Genomic DNA, 22,142 nt, shown 5'->3' on the forward strand with positions numbered 1-22,142 from the left:
CTCTCTGGAGCACTCCACTCTGGAGAACTCCCCTCTGGAGAACTCACCTTTGGAGAAGTCCACTCCGGAGAACTCCCCTCTGGAGAACTCCCCTCTGGAGAACTCCACTCTGGAGAACTCCTCTCTGGAGAACTCCCCTCTGGAGAACTCCTCTCTGGAGAACTCACCTCTGGAGAACTCACCTCTGGAGAACTCACCTCTGGAGAACTCCCCTCTGGAGAACTCCTCTCTGGAGAACTCACCTTTGGAGAACTCCCCTCTGGAGAACTCCTCTCTGGAGAACTCACCTCTGGAGAACTCACCTCTGGAGAACTCCCCTCTGGAGAACTCACCTCTGGAGAACACCCCTCTGGAGAACTCACCTCTGGAGAACACACCTCTGGAGAACTCACCTTTGGAGAACTCCCCTCTGGAGAACTCCACTCTGGAGAACTCCTCTCTGGAGAACTCACCTCTGGAGAACTCACCTCTGGAGAACTCCCCTCTGGAGAACTCCACTCTGGAGAACTCCACTCTGGAGAACTCCTCTCTGGAGAACTCACCTCTGGAGAACTCACATCTGGAAAACTCCCCTCTGGAGAACTCACCTCTGGAGAACACCCCTCTGGAGAACTCCACTCTGGAGAACTCCTCTCTGGAGAACTCACCTCTGGAGAACTCACATCTGGAAAACTCCCCTCTGGAGAACACCCCTCTGGAGAACTCACTCTGGAGAACTCCTCTCTGGAGAACTCACCTCTGGAGAACACCCCTCTGGAGAACTCACCTCTGGAGAACTCCCCTCTGGAGAACTCCACTCTGGAGAACTCCTCTCTGGAGAACTCACCTCTGGAGAACTCACATCTGGAAAACTCCCCTCTGGAGAACTCCCCTCTGGAGAACACCCCTCTGGAGAACTCACCTCTGGAGAACACACCTCTGGAGAACTCACCTTTGGAGAACTCCCCTCTGGAGAACTCCCCTCTGGAGAACTCCCCTCTGGAGAACTCCCCTCTGGAGAACTCACCTCTGGAGAACTCCCCTCTGGAGAACTCCACTCTGGAGAACTCCATTCTGGAGAACTCACCTCTGGAGAACTCCCCTCTGGAGAACTCCACTCTGGAGAACTCACCTCTGGAGAACTCCACTCTGGAGAACACACCTCTGGAGAACTCACCTCTGGAGAACTCACCTCTGGAGAACTCCACTCTGGAGAACTCACCTCTGGAGAACTCCACTCTGGAGAACTCCCCTCTGGAGAACAATAGAAAGAAAGAGGTCACTGTTCAGTTCTGGCTTCATAAGTATAGCAACATGACCTTGGCTCTGCAACAGTCCTTGATTATTGTGGTTGATATTCACGCCGGTGCTGCTAAAAAATCAGCTTCAAAACTCCTCTGCTGCATACCTTACAGCTCCATTGCATCTCAGTCCTCCAGAGACAATGGCCTTGTCCTCACATACAGCCAATGTGTCGCTTCTTCACTCGAAACATGTTTAAACAGACTATCGTCAGCAGTGTGTCAATGAGCAGTATGCCCTCCGCCTCGTCCTAGCCCTAACCCAACCAGGCTGAAGCATTCAGCTCCTGTGCTCCAGCTCTAACCCCAGAGCAGTGCATGGTAAAGCCATCAGACCTGTGTCCCACAGAAGAGGGGGGCCGAGAGAAACAACAGCTCTGAACACGATTCCGCATCTCCCCTTTCCACCAGCCCGTTTTTTCTTTTCATCTTAGAAAAAAATTCCTGCAAGCCTCCAAATTATTCTCTGCTTTTTCCATTTATTTCCCCTCTTGCTTTCTGCCTGATCTCGCCCTCCCTCTCAGTCCCTCACTCATTCCACTTAACCCTAACCTGCCTCTTGATTCTGCGCTCACTTTCTTCAGTCCTAGTAGCACTGATACTGAGTTTCTCCTCTCCTGTCACACAGATTAGCTGTTTTCTATCAGTGCAGAAAGCAAAAGGAGTCCAATTTTTTAATGCATGTGCTTCAAAATCACCAGAAAACATCCCGATGGAACCCTTCTAGTGTTCCTACAGATTTACTGGATCAGAACATGGAACTGAATTGAGGCGGCCAATAGTCACAGAAAAATTCTCCTTTCTTACAGCTACTTTCAATGCCAAATACAACAATTTTCCCAGTGATAATTAACATTTCATTATTAACATTTATACAGCACACATTGACTTTCATCAAGTCACAGTTTCTAGTACTGCTTCTATGCCAAAATATCTGCGTGTGTGTGTGTGTGTGTGTGTGTGTGTGTGTGTGTGTGTGTGTGTGTGTGTGTGCATGCATGTGTATGTCAGAGATGTCACACATGCTGCTCCACTCAGCATCAGGCCCATTTGGTGGAACTGCTGTAAGGAATGTGCTCACTAATGTCATTGTCATGGCGTGCTGCCTTTAGGTCGTTCTTACAGAGGGCAGCGAGTGTGAAATAGGGATATGTCCGTATCAGTTCAAAGATGCTTGTTTTTGTCTTGATATTCATTGTTTAGGAACAAATAGTGACACCTTATGAGGACATAAAACATTGAATTATAGTCATTAAATATTTCAATTGACACTGATTCTGAAAAGAAATGTTGCTTTGAATGTGTTTATCACTTCATGTTATGTCCCTATAAGTCTGTACAAACATCTGCTTTGTGTATGAGCCCATGTGTTGCACTTTTATCAAACACATCCCTGGAGGACATGGACACCAAATTAAGCTGTTTTTATCTGAAATTCAAAGCCTGTTATTCCTGTATCGCAGACAGCAGCTCAGAATGCTCAGATCGCAGCTCCGGTGAGAAGGGAAGGTTTGGTTGTCTTCTCACTTTGTGGCCCCATGGATGTTTCATCATCCAGGATTCAAGTTTACATTTGATATATTCATTTTTCCTGTTGATTGTCTTTACTGTAATCTTATTTGGTTGTTTTTCTGTAAACACGTAACTGTTGCTTGTCCTCCTGAGTTTCTTCAGTTTCTGTGGTTAAAGGGTTAATTGGGGAGGTTTTCCTTTGAAAGTACAGAGGGTGTCATATGATGTAGATTTAAAAGCGATGGATCTGGTCTATGAAGTAATTAAAGTATTAGGAGGAATATAGAGACTAGTGTGTGTGTGTGTGTGTGTGTGTGTGTGTGTGTGTGTGTGTGTGTGTGTGTGTGTGTGTGTGTGTGTGTGTGTGTGTGTGTGTGTGTGTTCGTCTGCTTTACTTCGTAGGAGAAACAGCTCAAGTCACGGAACACATGTGAGGCTCTTTAGAGAATCTCGACCTCTGCACAGGGCCTGTGGCACCAGGTCAGAGGCACAGTCCAGCCCTGTTAACACTGTGTGTGTGCAGGTCTGGGTGTGTAATTGGATGAGTGTGTGTGTGTGTGTGTGTGTGTGTGTGTGTGTGTGTGTGTGTGTGTGTGTGTGTGTGTGTGTGTGTCTGAGTCACTATGGGGGTCCAATTGCCTCCAACCATGAACCCACTTACTGGACCTTACACATGCATTTTGATCCATTATTAAGTGATTGTGTGCATTTATTTCACTCAAAATAATTGATCCCCATAGTTATAGATGTCTCTGTCCCGCTGTCTTTTTATGAACATATATCTTTACACTGAAATAAAACATTGTGGCTGAGATGGCGCCGAGGATGGCTGCCGTGTCTCGAGCTCCTCAACAACTCCACATCTTAGTGTTTTTATTGTTTTACTTTGTTGGTTGTTTTTAACTTTTTTTGCAACATGCAAACCGCCCAAGCGAGCCCTATCATCCCATATGATAGAGAACAACTTTTACACCTCAGGTCGCTGGTGGACAGCAATAATCCACCACGACCTGCAAACAATGGAGAGTCTCTGTGTCAGTGCAGCGTTGGTCGGAGCAGTCTGACTGCTCTGTGCCACTGCTTTGGCATCACGGAGTGGTGTGTGTTTGAGGAGGACGACATAAACACACACACTGACGCGGTCATTTGCTACATCGGCAAATGCATCGATGACGTCGTGCCGCGGATTACTGTACGGACATTCCCAAATGAGAAGCCCTGGATAAACGGCGAGGTCCGTGTAACAATAGTATTGTTATGTAGTGTTTGTTTCAACACGGACTTGTTAGAGTGTGACACCTATGAACGGTAGCTGGACAGAGTTTGTTATACTAGGTTGTGAACCAGTGACGGATTTAAATAAACAGTGTAAGCAAACTGGAATATGCTTTAATCGTCCATTCTGTGTCGGGTAGAGACAGGGCAGAATGAAACATGGTGGCAGCGGAAACTTAAAGAGGACGGAGCAGAAAAACGGACTTCTACGGTTCAGCTAACTACCTAACGTTAGCGGGCCGGCTAACAAGAAAATCGCGGGAGTTGAAGAGGACGCTCCAGTCAGTCGGCAGTGAAAAATGGAAGGTTTGAAACCTCCACCGACATTGTGTTTGGACACCAGCAACATAGCGAAGGCTTGGAAATCATGGAAGGAGGAGTTTACACTATACATGGATCTTTCCATGCCTGAGGCGGCAGAGGATGTAAGAGTGAAACTGTTCTACTACCTGATCGGAGAGACCGGTAGGGAACTTTGTGAAACTTTGATGAGCGATGTGACTTCTCCCAGGAGGAAACACAGTGAACTGATTGGACAATTTGATGAACATTGCAACCCTAAGGTAAATGAGACAGTAGAAAGGTATCGTTTTTTCATGAGAAATCAAGGACGGGATGAAAACATTGATACGTATGTAACTGATCTCAGAGTGTTAGCCAGCACATGTAACTTTGGAGACATAAAGGACTCACTTATACGTGATAGAATAGTATGTGGCAACAACAACTCAGGACTGAGAGAGAGATTACTCAGAAAGGGAAAGCTGACATTGGACAAGTGTCTACAGTTGTGCAGAGCTACAGAGTTGTCACGTGAAAATAGCAAAACCATTGAAGGAAGCACAGTGGAAGAAGTACCTACACATAGTGAAACAGATAGCAAGGCAAGATAAAAACATGGACACTGTGTCATGCATGTTCTGTGGGAAGACACATGAAAGGAACAAGGCCAAATGTCCAGCCTTTGGAAAGCGCTGCAAAAAATGTGGTAAAGAAAATCACTTTGCAGTCAGGTGCAAATCCACTACAGAGAAATGGAAAAGAGGAAAACAGGTACACTATGTGACTGAAGAGGACAGTGATGATTATGAGGACGTCATGAGTGTCAATACTACAGAGATACTGACAAAGACGGGCAATATGACCAGAGATGACGAAGCCAAGAACAGCCAGCTTTTTGCAGGGATGCTGGTAGGCAAAGAGCTTGTGAAGTTTCAAATAGATTGTGGAGCTACCTGTAATGTAATCCCCATAAATCTATTGAATCCAGACACTCAGATGGAACGCACAAAGAAAGTGTTGATTATGTACAACAAAACCAAGCTGCATCCACTTGGAAAATGCAAGGTGAAGGTGAGGAACCTGAGAAACCTGAAACTATACCGGCTGGAGTTTGTGGTAGTGAATGAGGACTGCAAACTGCCACTGCTTGGCAGGAAGACAAGTGAAGCTATGAAACTGATCAAAGTACAATATGAGAACATTCTAGCTATAGACAGCATCGTAACTGAAGAGGAACCATCTCAGTGTGAACTAACCATCGAACAAATAAAGAAGGAGTTCGGAGATGTGTTCACAGGTGATGGCTGCCTGGAAGGAGAGTACAGGATTGAGATCGATGAGAGGGTGGAGCCAGTGAAACTTCCTAAACGACGAGTCCCTGTTGCCATGATGACTCCACTGAAGGAAGAACTAAAGGATGGAGAAAAGCACGGAGTGGATCAGCAGTCTGGTCACTGTGCAGAAACCTAATGGGAAGCCTAGGATATGCATCGACCCCAGACCACTCAACAAGGCACTGAAGCGCAGCCGTTTTCTCCTTCCTACCATTGATGACATCCTCCCAGACCTCTCTAGAGCAAAGGTGTTTACAGTATGTGATGTAAAACATGGGTTTTGGCACGTCAAACTGGAGGAGGAGTCGAGCTCTCTGACTACATTCTCGACACCGTTTGGCAGATTTTGGTGGCTCAGGATGCCTATGGGAATCAGCCCAGCACCTGAGATTTTCCAGTTGAAGCTGACACAAGCGCTGGAGGGGCTGCCGGGCATATACATCATAGCCGATGATGTATTGATCACAGGTGAAGGTCATACACAAGAGATGGCCAACAAAGACCACGATGCGAAAGTGAGACAGTTTCTAAACAGATGCAGGGAAAAGAACATAAAACTGAACGCAGACAAGTTCAGGCTGAGAAGACAGGAAGTACCATACATCGGACACCTGCTGACAGCCGATGGACTGAAATTTGACCCCGATAAGGTTCGAGCAGTGAGGGACATGCTGAGACCAACAGACGTGAAAGGCGTACAGAGACTTGTTGGCAGGGTGAATTATCTCTCTAAATTCTATCAACACCTATCGGACGACTGCGAGGTACTGAGACAGCTCACACACAGAGACAATATGTGGGATTGGACAGAGATGCATGACGAAGCGTTCTGCAGGCTAAAGGACAATATAGCCAAAGCACCTGTACTTAAATACTACAACCCAAATGAGGAACTGACATTGCAGTGTGACGCATCAGAAACGGGGCTAGGAGCAGCACTGACACAAAAAGGGGAGCCTGTAGCTTTCGGGAGCAGAGCACTGACACAGACGGAAAGGGGCTATGCCCAAAACAAAAAGGAATGTTTGGCTATTGTCTTTGGGATGGAAAAATTCCATCAATATACTTATGGCCGAAAAGTGACAGTACAGAGTGACCACAAGCCGTTGGAGAACATTGTCAAGAAGCCGCTGTTGAGCGCACCAAAGAGACTCCAAAGAATGTTGCTCAGGCTTCAGAGATATGACATAGATGTGAACGATGTCCCTGGACGTGACATGTTGCTTGCAGATACCTTGAGCAGAGCATACTTGATGGAGAGCTCCACTACAGGTTCAGTGGAAGCGGAGATTGAGACGATCAACATGGTAGACTACCTACCAATCTCAGAAGAGAGACTAAGCACAATCCGCTCTGCTACCCCAGAAGACAAATCACTACAGACACTAAATAAGACCATTCAAAAGGGATGGCCACCAAATAAGAAAGACACACCAATGGACATCATGCACTACTACTCATTCCAAGAGGAGCTGAGTGTTCAGGATGAAATCATTTTCAGAGGAGAGAGAGCTGTCATCCCGGACACACTCCGCAGTGAGATCATCCGCCGTATTCACTCCGCTCACCTGGGGGTGGAGGATGCCTCAGGTGCGCGAAGAGAATGTGTCTACTGGCCGGGAATGAACGAACATATTAAGACATTCATAGCAAAATGTGACATTTGCAGATCAGTTGATGTAAAACAACAAGAGACATTACATCCACATGAGGTACCAAGTAGACCGTGGGCCAGGGTTGGTACAGATTCATTCACTTATGACAACAAAGACTACCTAATTACAGTTGATTACTATTCCAACTTTTGGGAAATCGACTACTTACCAGATACAAAATCAAGTACTGTGATAAGGAAGCTGAAGGCTCACTTTGCCCGTCAGGGTATTCCAGATGTAGTTGTTTCAGATAACGGGCCACAGTACAATTCCCAAGAGGTCCAGCGTTTCTGTCAGCTGTGGGAGTTTCAGCACAGAACTTCATCTCCTGGATACCACAAAGCAACGGGAAGGCAGAGTCTGCTGTGAAAACAGCAAAACGACTGATGAGGAAAGCCAAAGCTGCAGGAGAGGACCCATACCTGTCAATGTTGGATCACCGCAACACACCAACTGAAGGACTAAAGACAAGCCCAGCTCAGAGACTGCTGTGTAGGAGAACCAGAACCCTACTACCAACAAGGGATAGTCTTCTGCAGCCAGAGGTAAAACAAACAACACGAGAACTGATTGACAGGCAAAGGAGACAAGCCAAATACTTCAACAGGACAGCCAAGGACATGGATATACTGAAACGGGGAGACCGTGTTAGAATACAGCCGTTTGATCCCCACACAGTCTGGAGAAAGGCTACGGTGGTGAATCCTGTGGACCACAGGTCCTATGCAGTACAGCTGGACACTGGAGGTGTTCTTCGGAGGAATCGACGTCACCTAAGACGGGACCAGGGCACAGCACCCAGTGTGGCGAACCACACAGTGACTGAAGAAACTCACACAACACCAGAGACTGTTGCAACCCCTGACAGAGACGTGGGTGACACACAACAGACTGTAACTACCAAATCTGGTCGAGCAGTTGTTAGGCCAGGGTACCTGAAGGACTATGCACGCTGAACTGTGGTATAAGGACTCTGAAAATAATAAAAGGAAAAAGAAAAAAGGAGTAAATGTTGGAAAGCATTGTTAAATGTTATTTGTACAATACTGTTTTGAGATGTCACAGGGAGAAGATTTATTTTCAACATTGATAAGGAACACATTTTTATTTGGTCATGTGTTTATTGTTAGCAGAAGATAATAAAGTGACATGGTTTAGGTTTACAGTTCGGTGGTGTTAGTGAGGTAAGACTGTTGAATAATATATCACACTACAAAAGGAAAAGAAAAAGGATGTAACAATAGTATTGTTATGTAGTGTTTGTGTCAACACGGACTTGTTAGAGTGTGACACCTATGAACGGTAGCTGGACAGAGTTTGTTATACTAGGTTGTGAACCAGTGACGGATTTAAATAAACAGTGTAAGCAAACTAGAATATGCTTTAATCGTCCATTCTGTGTCGGGTAGAGACAGGGCAGAATGAAACAGTCCGAGCTAAACTGAAAGCATGGGCCATCGCGCACAGCGGCGGTGATTTGGATGAGTACAGGAATTCCAGGTATGCACTCCGGAGAGCTATTAGCAGTGCGAAAAGACAATACAGGGACAAGGTGGAGTCGAACTACAAGGGCTCCAACACCAGAAACATGTGGTCTGGACTAAAAACAACAACAGACCACAAAAGGACAACGAGTGGTGCTGAGGAAGTGTCTGCATCTCTCCCAGATGAACTGAACACATTTTATGCACGCTTTGAGAGGCCCCCGGCTGTGGAGGCACAGAAGGCCCAGGATCCCTGCTCACTGCTTTTAACCAGTGCAGATGTGTGTAGATCTCTGAAAAGGATCAACGCACACAGGGCTCCTGGACCTGATGGCATCCCTGGCCGTGCTCTCAAGGTGTGTGCAGTTCAGCTGGCAGATGTGTTCACAGACATGTTCAATAGGTTTTCCAGTCTTTAGTCCCCACATGTTTTAAAGAGTCCATCATTGTCCCTGTCCCCAAAAAGACAAAACCCATCTGCCTCAATGACTGCCGCCCAGTTGCACTCACCTCCATCATCATGAAGTGCTTTGAGCGGTTAGTCAAAACTTTTATCACCTCCTCCCTCCCTGACTCACTGGACCCCCTGCAGTTTGCCTACAGGGCAAACAGGTCCACGGATGATGCCATCTCCCTCACCCTCCACACTGCCCTCTCCCACCTGGACCAGAGGAACATTTATGTGAGAATGCTGTTCATTGACTACAGTTCAGCATTCAACACCATTGTACCCTCCAAGCTCATCATTAATCTCAGGGACCTTGGGCTCAACAGCGCTCTCTGTGACTGGATCCTGAGCTTCCTGACGGGCAGATCCCAGGCAGTGTGGATGGGGAACATCACATCCTCCACCTTGACCCTCAACACCGGAGCCCCTCAGGGTTGTGTGCTCAGCCCTCTCCTCTACTCCCTATTCATGCACGACTGCGTGGCCACACACAGCTCCAACACCATCATCAAGTTTGCTGACGACACGCCCGTCATCGGCCTGATCACAGACGGCGACGAGACGGCGTACAGAGAGGAGGTCAGAGCCCTGACATCTTGGTGCCAGGACAACAACCTCCATCTCAACGTCAGCAAAACAAAGGAGCTGATTGTGGACTACAGGAAGAGGCAGAGAGAGGCACACACACCCATCACCATCGACGGGACTCCTGTGGAGAGAGTCAGCAGCTTCAGGTTCCTCGGGGTAAACATCAGTGAGGACCTGACATGGACACATCACACCAGGGTCCTATCCAAGACGGCTCGACAGCGGCTCTTCTTCCTCCGCAGGCTGCAGAAGTTCAACATGGACTCCAGGATACTCTGCAACTTCTACAGGTGCACCATCGAGAGTATCCTGACTGGCTGCATCACCGCCTGGTATGGCAGCTGCACCGCCCTCAACCGTAAGACTCTACAGAGGGTGGTGAACACTGCTCAGCACATCACCAGGACGGAGCTGCCATCCATGGAGGACCTCTACACCCAGCGGTGTAGGAAGAAGGCCGGTAGGATATTAAAGGACCCCCATCACCCCAGCAACAATCTGTTCTGTCTGCTGCCGTCTGGCAGACTGTACCGCAGCATCCGGACCAAGACCACCAGACTCAGAGACAGTTTTGTACCACAGGCTATAAGACTGCTGAACTCCTGAGCTCTGTGATTTTAACCGGCCCTGTCGGCGCCGGTTAAAAAGGAATTGCCCCGTCAAAATGCAAATCCCTTATTCATGTATTGATTATAGGTCCGGGTCCGTATAGGTCGGCGTCAGGGTCCGAACCCGGACCGCGGTCCGCCTGTTAGTGAACTATGATATATAATCTTGCTGTTTATATTAAATACCTAAAATATGTCATAAATGAACAAAAATGTTTATTAATAATAATAATACATTATGTGGTGAACTCAAACCATTTGCTTTCAAGGCATAATAGCCAGAACTGAAGGATACATGTCTTCCATTCTTAGTGTCTACCCTTCAGAGCAGCATCAATGGAATCTCTTGCACACCCTGGCTCCTCACACATCCACATCTGTCCATGTGTCTCATGTGTGCTCCAAGCATCAGTGGGCAACCATATACTTCAACCTGCACTCAAATCTGCACACGTATGTTAATATATCTAGCAATCCAAATATGTTCATTGAAATGATCAACGTTTTAACGTGATATTTTGTTTCAACATTTTCTACATCCTTTTATTGTGAATCTTTTTATTATTATTTCTGTTTTTATTTATATATTTTACCCGATGTGAAATCCTGTTTTTCCCTCTGACCCTTGCTGCTTTAAACTCCTGAATTTCCCCAGGGAGATAGAAAAAGTTCCATCTATCTTATCCCCACTGAAGAATGGAGACCCATTGCTATTATGTTACAGCCCAGACCCAGAGAAGGACAGAAAGAAAGAAAGATGAGGAAGATGAAGATGAGGATCTGCATGACAGAATACCTCCAAGAAGAGAGTGTCTGTCACTGTACCGGTGAGCGTGTGTGAGGAATCAGGAGGAGCTGTCTCTCCGTGTGGACAACAAAAAGCTGTTTGACTTGGTCCTACAGACCCGTCCATATGAAGCATACTGACACACTAAAGCCTAACAAGGTGAAGGGAAGAGAGAGAGGGGTAATGGAGGGAGGAGGATGGGGGGGGGGGGGGGGGGGGTTGGCAGATGGTGGCACGTAGGAATGAATGCAAAGCAGGAATGATGGAGCAAGAGAGAGGTGTAACCAAAGTATGACGTGAAGAAACAGGGTGTGGGGGGGGGGGGGGGGTGGTTGCTATTAAATGGAGAGTAATCTTGAACAAATCTCTTCAGAAATGATAGTTCCAATGATAACTGTTAACCATGCGTCCTGTGAGTTATCCAGAGACAGACAGGAGAGCTTTCAATGTCATCTTTCAATACTGGGGGGCCCCACAGACTGCACTCCACCCGCCTATCTCGCCACGGTGTAAAAGTCATCCATCACAATCGACATTATTTCAGCTTTTAGTCAGGTACACTACTTTTTGCCGCACATCACCAAACAACCATAATGTCACTTACTCTTTATCTCCAGTCACTTTCATGACCTACGAAACGAAAACAGAATCAAATTAATGGAAGTGACAAATGTCATGTAGTGCATAAATAGTAGTTCCAAATGCTATCATTTAGGAGACAGGGCAGAAATACTAAATGTTGTTTAACATTAATATGGTCAAATACTATTTATGTGTCTTATTTATAGTGGTGAACATAGAGGGAGAGTGGGAGCAGAGGGGGAGGGGTGTGTGCCCCCCGCAGGGCTGCTGATGGATGCAGGGCTCCAGGGGTTAAGGGGAGTCCCTGAGCCAGGGAGTGGAGTGGCAGCTACCTGCCGCTCATCTCAAACATACGCATGTACACACACACACACACACACACACACACACACACACACACACACACACACACACACACACAGTACATACCTAGACTTTGTTAGACTCATCAACTTAACCTGGCCCACGTTTGCAGGTGTGTGTGTGTGTGTGTGTGTGTGTGTGTGTGTGTGTGTGTGTGTGTGTGTGTGTGTGTGTGTGTGTGTGTGTGTGTGTGTGTGTGTGTGTGTGTGTGTGTGTGTGTGTGTGTGTGTGCTGCTGTGCTTATTAAAATGTATGCTTGTGTTAATGATTAGATCTATATTGCATCTTATAGAACACACCCAGCAGATGCGTTAGAGTGGCTCCCAGTGCAGCTCCCTCTGCTGGCTGGGGCCTGCATGAGGGGAACTTTCTGATGGCCTGTTAGAGTTCAACAGTTGGGATTCCCTCCAAAAAGTCTTGGATGTTTCATGTCAACAGACAGTAGTAATTCATGAATCTACAGCCCTCCGGATAAACTTTGGATGTTATCCTTGAGTAATGTCAGTCTGCCTCTTTACACAACCGGCCAGCCCCTCAGCTTAAATGATCTGTATTAATCAGCCGTGCTGGGTTTCTGTGTCCCTGATGGGGCCGATACTGAGTACTGTAATTAATGGTCAAACAATCAATAAAGTCTAACTTGTAAAGGCTCTTCTTTATTAAAGGGCGTGGTTAGGATAATGAATGTGCAGCTCTCCTGTCAGGAGCAGAGGTGTGAATGTCCCAAAGTGTCCATCAGCATGTTTCAGCCCTGCATTACACACATTTTCTTTTAAGTCTTTAAAGCCTGTTTGTCTCAGCATTTCACTTAAACCCTTCTCTTTATCAAATGACGGGAGGGTGGGGGGGGCGTATAAACGCTAATCGCCTGTAATCCTTTTAATATGTCTCACACTTTGCTCCGTCAATACACAAAGCTGCAGTTGGGTAGGGAGGAGGTCATCTCACTGTATCTTCCTCACTCATCTTTAGACTCTCAGAGAACTGCTGCAGCGGGCAGCAGACTCCTCCTCACCCCTCTCCCCCTGCAGTGTGCGCGCTCCTCAGGTAGAGATGTTTTAAATCATGGGGGAGGGAGGGGGGTAGCGGGTCAGGGGCTGGCCGCTTTTGTTCTGCAGAAAAGGGGGCTTGTTCTTAGCAGATCACTCGCCAGCTTTAACCGGGGGTGTGTAGGATTGACAGTGGAGCGGTGTGGGATGAACAGAGAGAGGAGCCTGCAGTCCTGTTATCTATCCACAGCCTGTTGTACAGCGGGAGTACACACACCTGAGGGCCGCAGAGCAGCGAGGATCAGCCGGACAGCCCGGACCAACACCCTGCAGCTCCCCCTAAACTTCACCGCGCAGATCCGCTCTTGCAAGTGCACCCAGCTTTCAGCGCGGTGCCGGAGCCTCTCATGGACATTTATCTGCTGAGGGATGTGTCCTCTCTGTCAGCACCTCTGACCTTACTGTGGATTTCGGAGTCTCTGGTCTTGAGAGTTTGATCGGTAACGAAAGCAGCTGGAGCGTGAAGCTCTGAGAGGACCCTGGTGAGAATTTACTGGAAGAGCTTTTCACCTCCATCCATCATGCGAGCCATCCCATCCGGACTGAGCTACCTGTGAGTGCCTCTCCTCCCTCAGCTCCACACTTCACTTTTACACTGTTAATGCTCCAAACTAACTTGTATTTTGTATTCTTTTTTTCAGATATCTACACTTATTTGCATTGTGCTACTATGCTCAGGTATGTTACTTTATTTTATTTTCATATGCATGTTTTTACAATTTTCCTTGTTAAGAGCAAATTTATAACGGTTAGTTTCTGAAATCTTTAAAGCATATAGTGAGGATAGACATCAGCACATTATATGGAACAGCAATATGCGCCGGGCCGCGGGGCGCGTGGCCTGCTGGCAGGTTGCTGCTGAACACACCGGGCCTGGCACGGTGCGCGCGGGCACAGACGGGCCAGGGAAATGTTTGCGAAACCTGTGAGAAATGTCGTGGGGCTCCGAGTCTCCAGAGCCAATGTTTCCTTCAGAAACAGTCCTCCCACCGCAGCGCAGAGACCCACATCCACACAGTGCGCGCTCTGCGGCGGATACGCAGCCTGTAATCAGCGCGCGGGCCTCCAGAAGCTGTTCATTGTGTTTGGCAGCGGCCTCAGGAACTTGTTACATTTGTCACTCGGCGAAAAACAACAACATCCTCCCTGTGTGTTAACCTGCAGACTCTCACTATCATAGCTTAGTTTATTTCCTTCTCAATTTAGAGTCATGTCATGAGGAATACATTTAAAATGCTCGTGTACAAATACTGATTACTGTGATGACATCTAATTTCTGACAGGTAACCAATCAGTCCCCGCCTAATTTCACGCAGCATGTAAGCGAGCAGAGCAAAGTGACGGACCGAGCGAGCCGCCGGCTGATCCGGATCTACCAGCTGTACAGCCGCACGAGCGGCAAGCACGTGCAGGTCCTGCCCAACAAGAAGATCAACGCCATGGCAGACGATGGAGACGTGCACGGTAAGGAGTTAAACTCGACGACTCTTTGCTTTACAAATGTGTTCTTTTCAAAATATTTTATAGTTAAGCAAAATGCGTTTTTGAAATATTGCACAAATGCAAAAAGTAATATTATTCTCTTTTACCTCCACTCCGGACCCGAATGAAATCTCTTTCATTGTCCTCTCATCGCGCGGACACAGGCTCGAGGTTAATTACATTTCACCTGTGGCCTGTAATGTAATGCTATTTAACCAAAACATTTGTATGTTTAAAATATACTCGTGAGCTACAGGACTAATGTGTCGTCCGCGCTTCTACACTTCCTTTTTGCGTTGAGATGTAAAAGATCTTCAGCATGTTTTCCTCACATGTTTCAAGGCCAGTCTGATCACAGTGAAGAGCAACATATCTCACACATGAGAAGCAGTCTAAATCATTCCTCACAGTAAACGGTAGCGGCTACATAGCCTATGTACATTTGAGTTTTACGGTTTTAATTAACTTTTACTTTTTACTACTGACATTTCCAGGGTTCTCTCTCTCTCTCTCTCTCTCTCTCTCTCTCTCTCTCTCTCTCTCTCTCTCTCTCTCTCTGTGTGTGTGTGTGTGTGTGTGTGTGTGTGTGTGTGTGTGTGTGTGTGTGTGTGAGACCCGCAGGTCTGGAAGAGACATTAGAAGTCATCTTTCTCTTCTGAACATTTCCAGCATAGCTCCTGTGTGTGTGTGTGTGTGTGTGTGTGTGTGTGTGTGTGTGTGTGTGTGTGTGTGTGTGTGTGTGTGTGTCTGACCAAAAACTTGAAGTGGTTTGTCAGTGTGTGACCTCAGTAACCCTGTGGTCCAGGCAATGAAACCATTTTATGAGAAAATAAGCATTAGAATGGTGTTTTTTAAAAGGTGGTCTGCTTTTGGTTTTGGATGTTCTGGAGAAACATTGAGAGCATGTCAGATCAGTGCCGTGTGAACACATTGTATTCTGCTCACTGAAATACATGTTATTCTGCAAAAGTACAATAATCACAGTATTTTATCTCTAAAAACTCCTTGTCCGTTAGCTGTCCACATGTCCTGTGTCTTTCTGTCCCACTGAAGGACACAGAGACGTGGAGCTCTGTGTGTCAGGTGAATGTAGATTTATTTTAAAAAGAAATCTTGATGGTCCTGCCAGGATCGCCTGTTCAGCTTTCAAAGAATCAAGAGACACATGGTTTTATCATTCTGCAAGAATTTCAGCTTGCATAAATCCTCAGGAATGGTCCCACAGGGTGTGTGTGTGTGTGTGTGTGTGTGTGTGTGTGTGTGTGTGTGTGTGTGTGTGTGTGTGTGTGTCTGTGTGTCTGTGTGTGTCATTTGTTCATGGTTTTATGTCCGCATACATGCATGGGCGCTGCTAAGTCACTCACTTGCCCTGCTCTGAACTAACAGAACTTTTTCTGTTTGATTTCTTTAGCTAAGCTGGTTGTGGAAACGGACACCTTTGGGAGCCGAGTACGCATCAAGGGCGCTGAGACGGGCTTTTACATCTGCATGAACAAGAGGGGAAAGCTCATTGGCAAGGTGAGGACAAATGAAGCGGAGCAGTGAGAGTTTTTCTTAATTATTTGTTTGTTTACCGGAACAGCTCAAGGTGTCAGAGTATTTCTTCAACTGTGATTTACATCATGTTGTGCAAAGTGAATATACGGTATATGGTTTCGGATTATATGCAGCTATGTGTGCGAGCTGTGTGTTTGCAGTAAATAGGGCATATTATTTTCCCACTGAGTGCAATTGGATATCACTTCACTTGAAATGATTCCTCACCTAGAATCACTCATAATGTGTAGAACCATTGCATCCTAAATAGTAATAATAATCTCATCAATCACACATTTCAAAGAGAAAAAACCCAAAAGTTTTACCTAGTGAAGCCTATACCCATATTACTCACTCGAGTTTAGAGGCTCATTATTGTTTTATTTATATTAATGTGAAAGTCAAAGTAAGGTAAGGGCTAAGATGTGTTATTTGTTGTGTTTTCCCAATGTGTGTATGTTGTGCCCATGTTAGTGTGTATCTCACCGTGAAGGCTAATAAAAGGAGCTGCCAGCCTTGAACATGCACACACACACGCACACACACACACGCACGCACGCACGCACACACACACACACACACACACACACACACACACACACACACACACACACACACACACACACACACACACACACACACACACACACACACACACACACATTCACTCCCCTCCACCCAGCACCCTGCCTCTAGCACCATCTGCCCTGAGCTGCTGGCCCAGTCACAGCCCTCCTGGCCTCCTGGTGTGTGCGTGTGTTAGTGTGTGTGTGAGTGCATGTGTGTGTGTTGTTTTCAATGTGTTTGATGGTGAGTTTGGTAGGTGTATCGTGCCTATTTTTAACACAATGCTTGTGACAGTAGAATCAGTGTGTGAGCTGACCTTACTGAACACTGCTCTGTGTTCTGCTGTTCTCCCCAGCCTGAGTTGCAGGTGTGTTCAAAGATCTACTGATGGTTATTAGACTGAAGCCGACCTGCACGGTTAAATGTAACCACAAATGCAGAGCGAGACACTGGGGGGATAAGGCTTCATGGTGCTGAGCCATAGGGCTGCTGAATGGGGGCTCAATCACCCCTCTCTGATCTGCACTGAATGTAAGCGTCTGTAAATGTTCTGTACGCACCCCTCTGACCGTGCTGCTCTGTGTTTGTGTTTGTAGAACAGTGGGCAGGGCCGGGACTGTATCTTCACGGAGATCGTGCTGGAGAACAACTACACTGCCCTGAGGAATGCGCGCTATGAGAGCTGGTACATGGCGTTCACGCGCCGGGGGCGACCACGGAAAGGGTCGCGGACGCGCCAGCACCAGCGCGAGGTGCACTTCATGAAGCGGCTGCCGAAGGGGGTGCAGCCCGCCCTCACCAGCCACCACCGGCCTTTTGACTTCATCCACTACCCTTTCAACCAAAGGACTAAACGCACGCGCTACTCGGAGCATTGAGGGAGCACAGACTGCCCCCACTCTGGCCTCCACGTTTATACTGAACATATCTTTAGCTTCATGTAGGCTAGTGGTTTTTATATTTCTCTCCAAGTCAAGAAAACTGTACATAAGAACTTGAGAAATCTATTTTTGTACTCCAGACGTAGTTTTTAGATGCACACAGCTACAGGTCTGACTGTGGGGACATGTTGGAGTTGATAGTTTGATTTGCTCTGCCCCCTGGGGTCCGCTGCTCGAGGAAACTTGAAGGCCTGATGACGCACTGCAGGAGTGCCACGTGCACCCTCTCCATCTTCTCGCTGATGGAACAATGTGGCAGCTACGTTTGATAATCACGGGTTTTCTCTTCAGACTGTTATGTTGATGTGAAAGGAACCCCAACCCCCCACCGCTGCCCCTCAGCCTCTGTGTTTCTGTTGCCCCCTGAATGAGTGTTTTATACATATATAAATATATTTTTATTTGAGGATGTGTACAAAAATGTTAAGGATGGAATATTTATTTAAAATGTGTAATAAATGTACATTAAATACTGATATTAAACGTTTGTTTGGTACGTTTCTGCACAAGTCCCATGTGTGAAACCAGGAGCAGCCTTCTCCTTATGTTAGTGGGCTCTGATACAGAGAAAATAACCGACAACTAACTTATTGGGAAAAAAAGGCATTTAGAGTCTTAGTTTGAAATGTGCACTCCACTCACGCGGCTGCATTTCAAATCCAGCGCTCCCTAAATGTTACAAACCAGCCAGCACTACTGATGTTCTGACTTCACTTTGGGGAAGCTGTCGTCTGTTCAGCTCTCTGCTCTGAATCTGAGCTCTACAGCACCCTAACTGAACAACATGTAGTCAATCTGAATACTGAGGTATGTGTGAAACCTCCAAAACCCACTGGTAGCACCCCAAGCACAGCACACACAGAACTACATGCATACAACAGTCTAGTCACACAAACCATTAGCCACACAGCTCAAATCATAAAATGTTTTTGTTGATAGAATAAAATGAGAAACTTCACACATATGACATCAAGAGCTGTTCATGATGATAAAGCCAAAAGCGACCATACCTGCGACCAAATCCATCTACTTTAAAAATGGGGATTACTAGCAAGATTACAATGGTGCAATACCTTTTAAGAAAGAACAATATAATACAAAGCACAGACATTACATCACATCACAAGTCGGTTTTTGGTCTCTGAACAGGCACGTCACCTCTGAAGACAGACTGAACATGTCACCCTTTATTTTACTCCCATTTTGCTCTATTTTATTACATTTCTATTTGTTTTATTTCCTATATACACTATGTTGCATTGTTGGAGGAGCTTGGGCCTTACGTTTTTCATAGCTTTTTCTACACTGTAGCTACTGCACATATGATGATAAAATCCTTTGAATCCTGAATCAGGGAGAAGAATTTAAGCGTGTTAAAAAAGTTGTTGTAACAGAAAAGTATCGAAAAGCTCTAATTGATGAACTGATTTCAGATTCATGTAGCCTAATCAAGAAAAATAAACTTAAACTTGAATAGTTTTAATAATTAACTTAATAGACTGTTTCCAATTTATTATATTACATTATATTCACATATAATGTAATATATGTGTTGTGAATTAATATGTAGAATTTTGTATCCGTGGAAAATAAATTGATCAGAGATTAGACTTCATTTAAAAAAGAATTCAAATCAAGAACGGAGCGATAGTGAATGAGAAAAACTGTAGGCATGGATTAGCACGCGTGTTGTGTGGCTCTTAAACATGGACCCCTGTCTGTCTGCTGCAGGCCCCAGTTTATCACAACGAGGTGGGCGGGGCTTCAAGAACTCTGGTTGAGATTTATTTGATCTCCTTCAGCATAGGATGCACCGGAGCATCTTTTACAATGACGATAACCCTAACCCTAACCCTTTAACTTATTCTGTCCTTTACCTGGTATAAAATGGACCATTTATCAGCAGATGTTTGGACGGTCTCCAGGAATTTACAGTGTTCAATTGCAACCTTTGTATTTTCCCAAAAGCATGAGCCTGCTTGCTACTCCACAGTGACCCAGCTTCAAACTTGTCAATTTCATCCTTTCGAGGCATATCAACTCTGCGCAAACAAAAAAAAAACCCACACTTCATAGCTGCCTGTTCAGTTTAAAAAGCATCACTAAACCCCCTCTAACTGTATCAGTTCCAGCCCTGCACATCTCCCCAGCTCCCATTCCATTACAGCAGAAACAGGGTCAGTGCATGTGACTGACTGTTCCTTTCCCTCAACCACCACAGTAACCTCAGAAAAGTGACAAATTCTGCTGTCAAATTCAGATCACATCTGGTCCTTCTGCTCTGACAGATTTGCACTGGCGTACATCAATGCCTTCTTGCTCAGTTACATCATCAGTGTAAATCCTTAAATAGTTGTTCCATCTGTTCCTAAGGTGGTTTTATACCTGCTGTATAATGTCCTGTTTTAAGGTCCACGTCTATCTCTGTCCACAGCCATCCAGGGTAAAGGGGCCAGTATACAGAGGGCCCTATCTTTATATCCTTCAAACCACGATCCTCTGAATTTGAACAGAATGCATAGAGTTGGCCTTGTTTACCCGACTTCTCCCCTCATCCAATGCTAAACAATGAGAAGCAAGAGATGGATGGACGAGCTGTTACAACACCTTTTAATTTGATCATGTCATTTATTGCTAATGTTTCCCGCCGACGCCGGGATGGGTGGTGTACGGGGTGCCCCATCGCCCTGGGGCCCTGACCCATATGCCAAGCATCCATTATCAAAGTTGCTCCTATCAAAACCCTGTATATCATGACCATTGTATTCATTATCGGCCCCCAGGAACCTCCAATCAAGACTTCATTAGATGTAGGACCTTCTCAGTAAATTTGGCTGGGGCAGAACAGTGATGTCACCCAGTGTAAGAGCAGTACCACGTACCATAATTAGTATCACGGTTGTCTTTTCCTAGGTCCTGTAGAGTTCTTCTTCACATGTTTCCTTTACCCCATACCACTGTCCACTCAGGTTAAGGGAAGTGTTTAGGAGAAGACATGAGGCCTGCTTTATGTGTGCTGTGCGGGTTTAAATCTTCCCTTCACAATCACTTCTTAGCAAATGGATTTTTATTGGAGGATTCTAAAACCCTTTGACTACCACATCTGTCTATTCACTTTAACCATTAGAAGTCTTTTGTGAGTCTGATTGAATTTTAGTTGGGCTGGTGTTAACTTTGTTGCACCAGCAGCTCTTGAGTAGAACAGAAGGGAAACGCTGTGGCCTTTGCTTTCTGTATGAAACCTGACCAGGGAAAGCTAACATTGGAGGGTATTCTTAGTCTGATCCCAACAGGGATAACAAGGTCAACCCCCCCATCCCCTCATCCCAGTTTAGCAGCTAGAAGCATGTCAGTGTCAGAGTGCTTTGCTGTTGTGGGATTGATACCACTGTGTTTGTTTTTAGGCTTTGCTTCCATCAGGATCTGTAATTCTCAGTATCCCCACTGTTTCATCTTTTCATGTCCGTCTTCACAGCTTCATTCTGATTGGACAATCCCACTTGGCTGTGTGTGCATGCATGACAGTTTGACAGTTGGAATTGGTTTTGATCCAACCACTGTGACATCCATGATATAATGAATGGCCTCTGAATTGATTCAGAATTTTTATAAGATATAATAGTGATGTATGACTATCAGGCTCATCTTGACATAACATGGGTCAGAAAAGATCGGTCAGGGGAAAAATTGCCACAAGGATATTTAGTTTGCTATCTTAAAAGAGTGAAACACACTCCTGTATACTGCATTCCCCCTCTAATAGCTGATTAGTCGTCTAGTAAATCCAATAGATTATCCTCATAATAACAAACAATCTTTAGAAAATAATAGAAATATTGTCACCCTGCACTTGTTGACAAGTTCCTCCACTAGTTATTCTTAACCTGAAAAGCAGGGCAACCCAAAGCCAAGAAGGAAAAGGTCTTTACAAAAGTTGACGTTAATCTGCTTAACTCCTTCCACATTGGATTAACAGAGGGATCTGTCCCTTAGGACTTCCCAAGCTCACCAGCATCCACTCAATCAGTTAAAGCCATCTCCTTGTGACGACTCACTGGAGTAACAGAACAGTTCTGATGACCTGCAGGAGTATGGTACATGGCAGATGACTCTGTGAGTGTATGGTGTTGTTACAGCGCCTCTGGAAGTCAAGTGGACTTTGTGTAAATGGATTCAATTAGGGACAGAGTCTGCGCTCTCCATTACAGCCCCTCCACCCCCCCTCCCTTCCAACCACCATCACCACCACACCTCCTCCAGCGTCTGTAAAGTCAGAGTGAACCTCAGGGAACTGACCTGTGGGAAAAATCACACCTTCTGTGTCGCCAATGCTGCCATGCAAATGTGGAGCAATTCCAGCGCTGAAAAA

General features: G+C 45.9%; 1 protein-coding gene across 2 annotated transcripts; it reads left to right on the forward strand.

The window, feature by feature from the left end:
• The first annotated feature begins 13,294 nt into the window (after positions 1–13,294).
• Positions 13,295–18,174, forward strand: fgf8a (fibroblast growth factor 8a). Of its 2 annotated transcripts, XM_063874532.1 has the most exons (5): positions 13,295–13,800; positions 13,889–13,925; positions 14,531–14,711; positions 16,141–16,247; positions 17,429–18,174. In XM_063874532.1, the coding sequence occupies exons 1-5, from the start codon at positions 13,769–13,771 to the stop codon at positions 17,708–17,710; spliced, it is 639 nt and encodes a 212-aa protein (XP_063730602.1). In that variant the 5' UTR covers positions 13,295–13,768; the 3' UTR covers positions 17,711–18,174. The 2 variants fall into 2 exon arrangements, with proteins under 2 accessions (XP_063730602.1, XP_063730603.1); XM_063874533.1 differs by lacking the exons at positions 13,295–13,800; positions 13,889–13,925 and adding an exon at positions 14,244–14,395.
• The last annotated feature ends 3,968 nt before the right edge of the window (positions 18,175–22,142 follow it).

The sequence above is a fragment of the Eleginops maclovinus genome, chromosome 22 (genome assembly GCF_036324505.1).
Source record: "Eleginops maclovinus isolate JMC-PN-2008 ecotype Puerto Natales chromosome 22, JC_Emac_rtc_rv5, whole genome shotgun sequence".
In the NCBI taxonomy this organism is placed as follows: domain Eukaryota; kingdom Metazoa; phylum Chordata; class Actinopteri; order Perciformes; family Eleginopidae; genus Eleginops; species Eleginops maclovinus.

Bases quoted from the DNA above. Each gene is read 5' to 3' on its own strand.
- fgf8a (XM_063874532.1), top strand. From the start codon at position 13,769: ATGCGAGCCATCCCATCCGGACTGAGCTACCT. The intron at 13,926-14,530 runs GTATGTTACTTT...AATTTCTGACAG, and splicing joins CATTGTGCTACTATGCTCAG to GTAACCAATCAGTCCCCGCC. The intron at 14,712-16,140 runs GTAAGGAGTTAA...TGATTTCTTTAG, and splicing joins AGACGATGGAGACGTGCACG to CTAAGCTGGTTGTGGAAACG.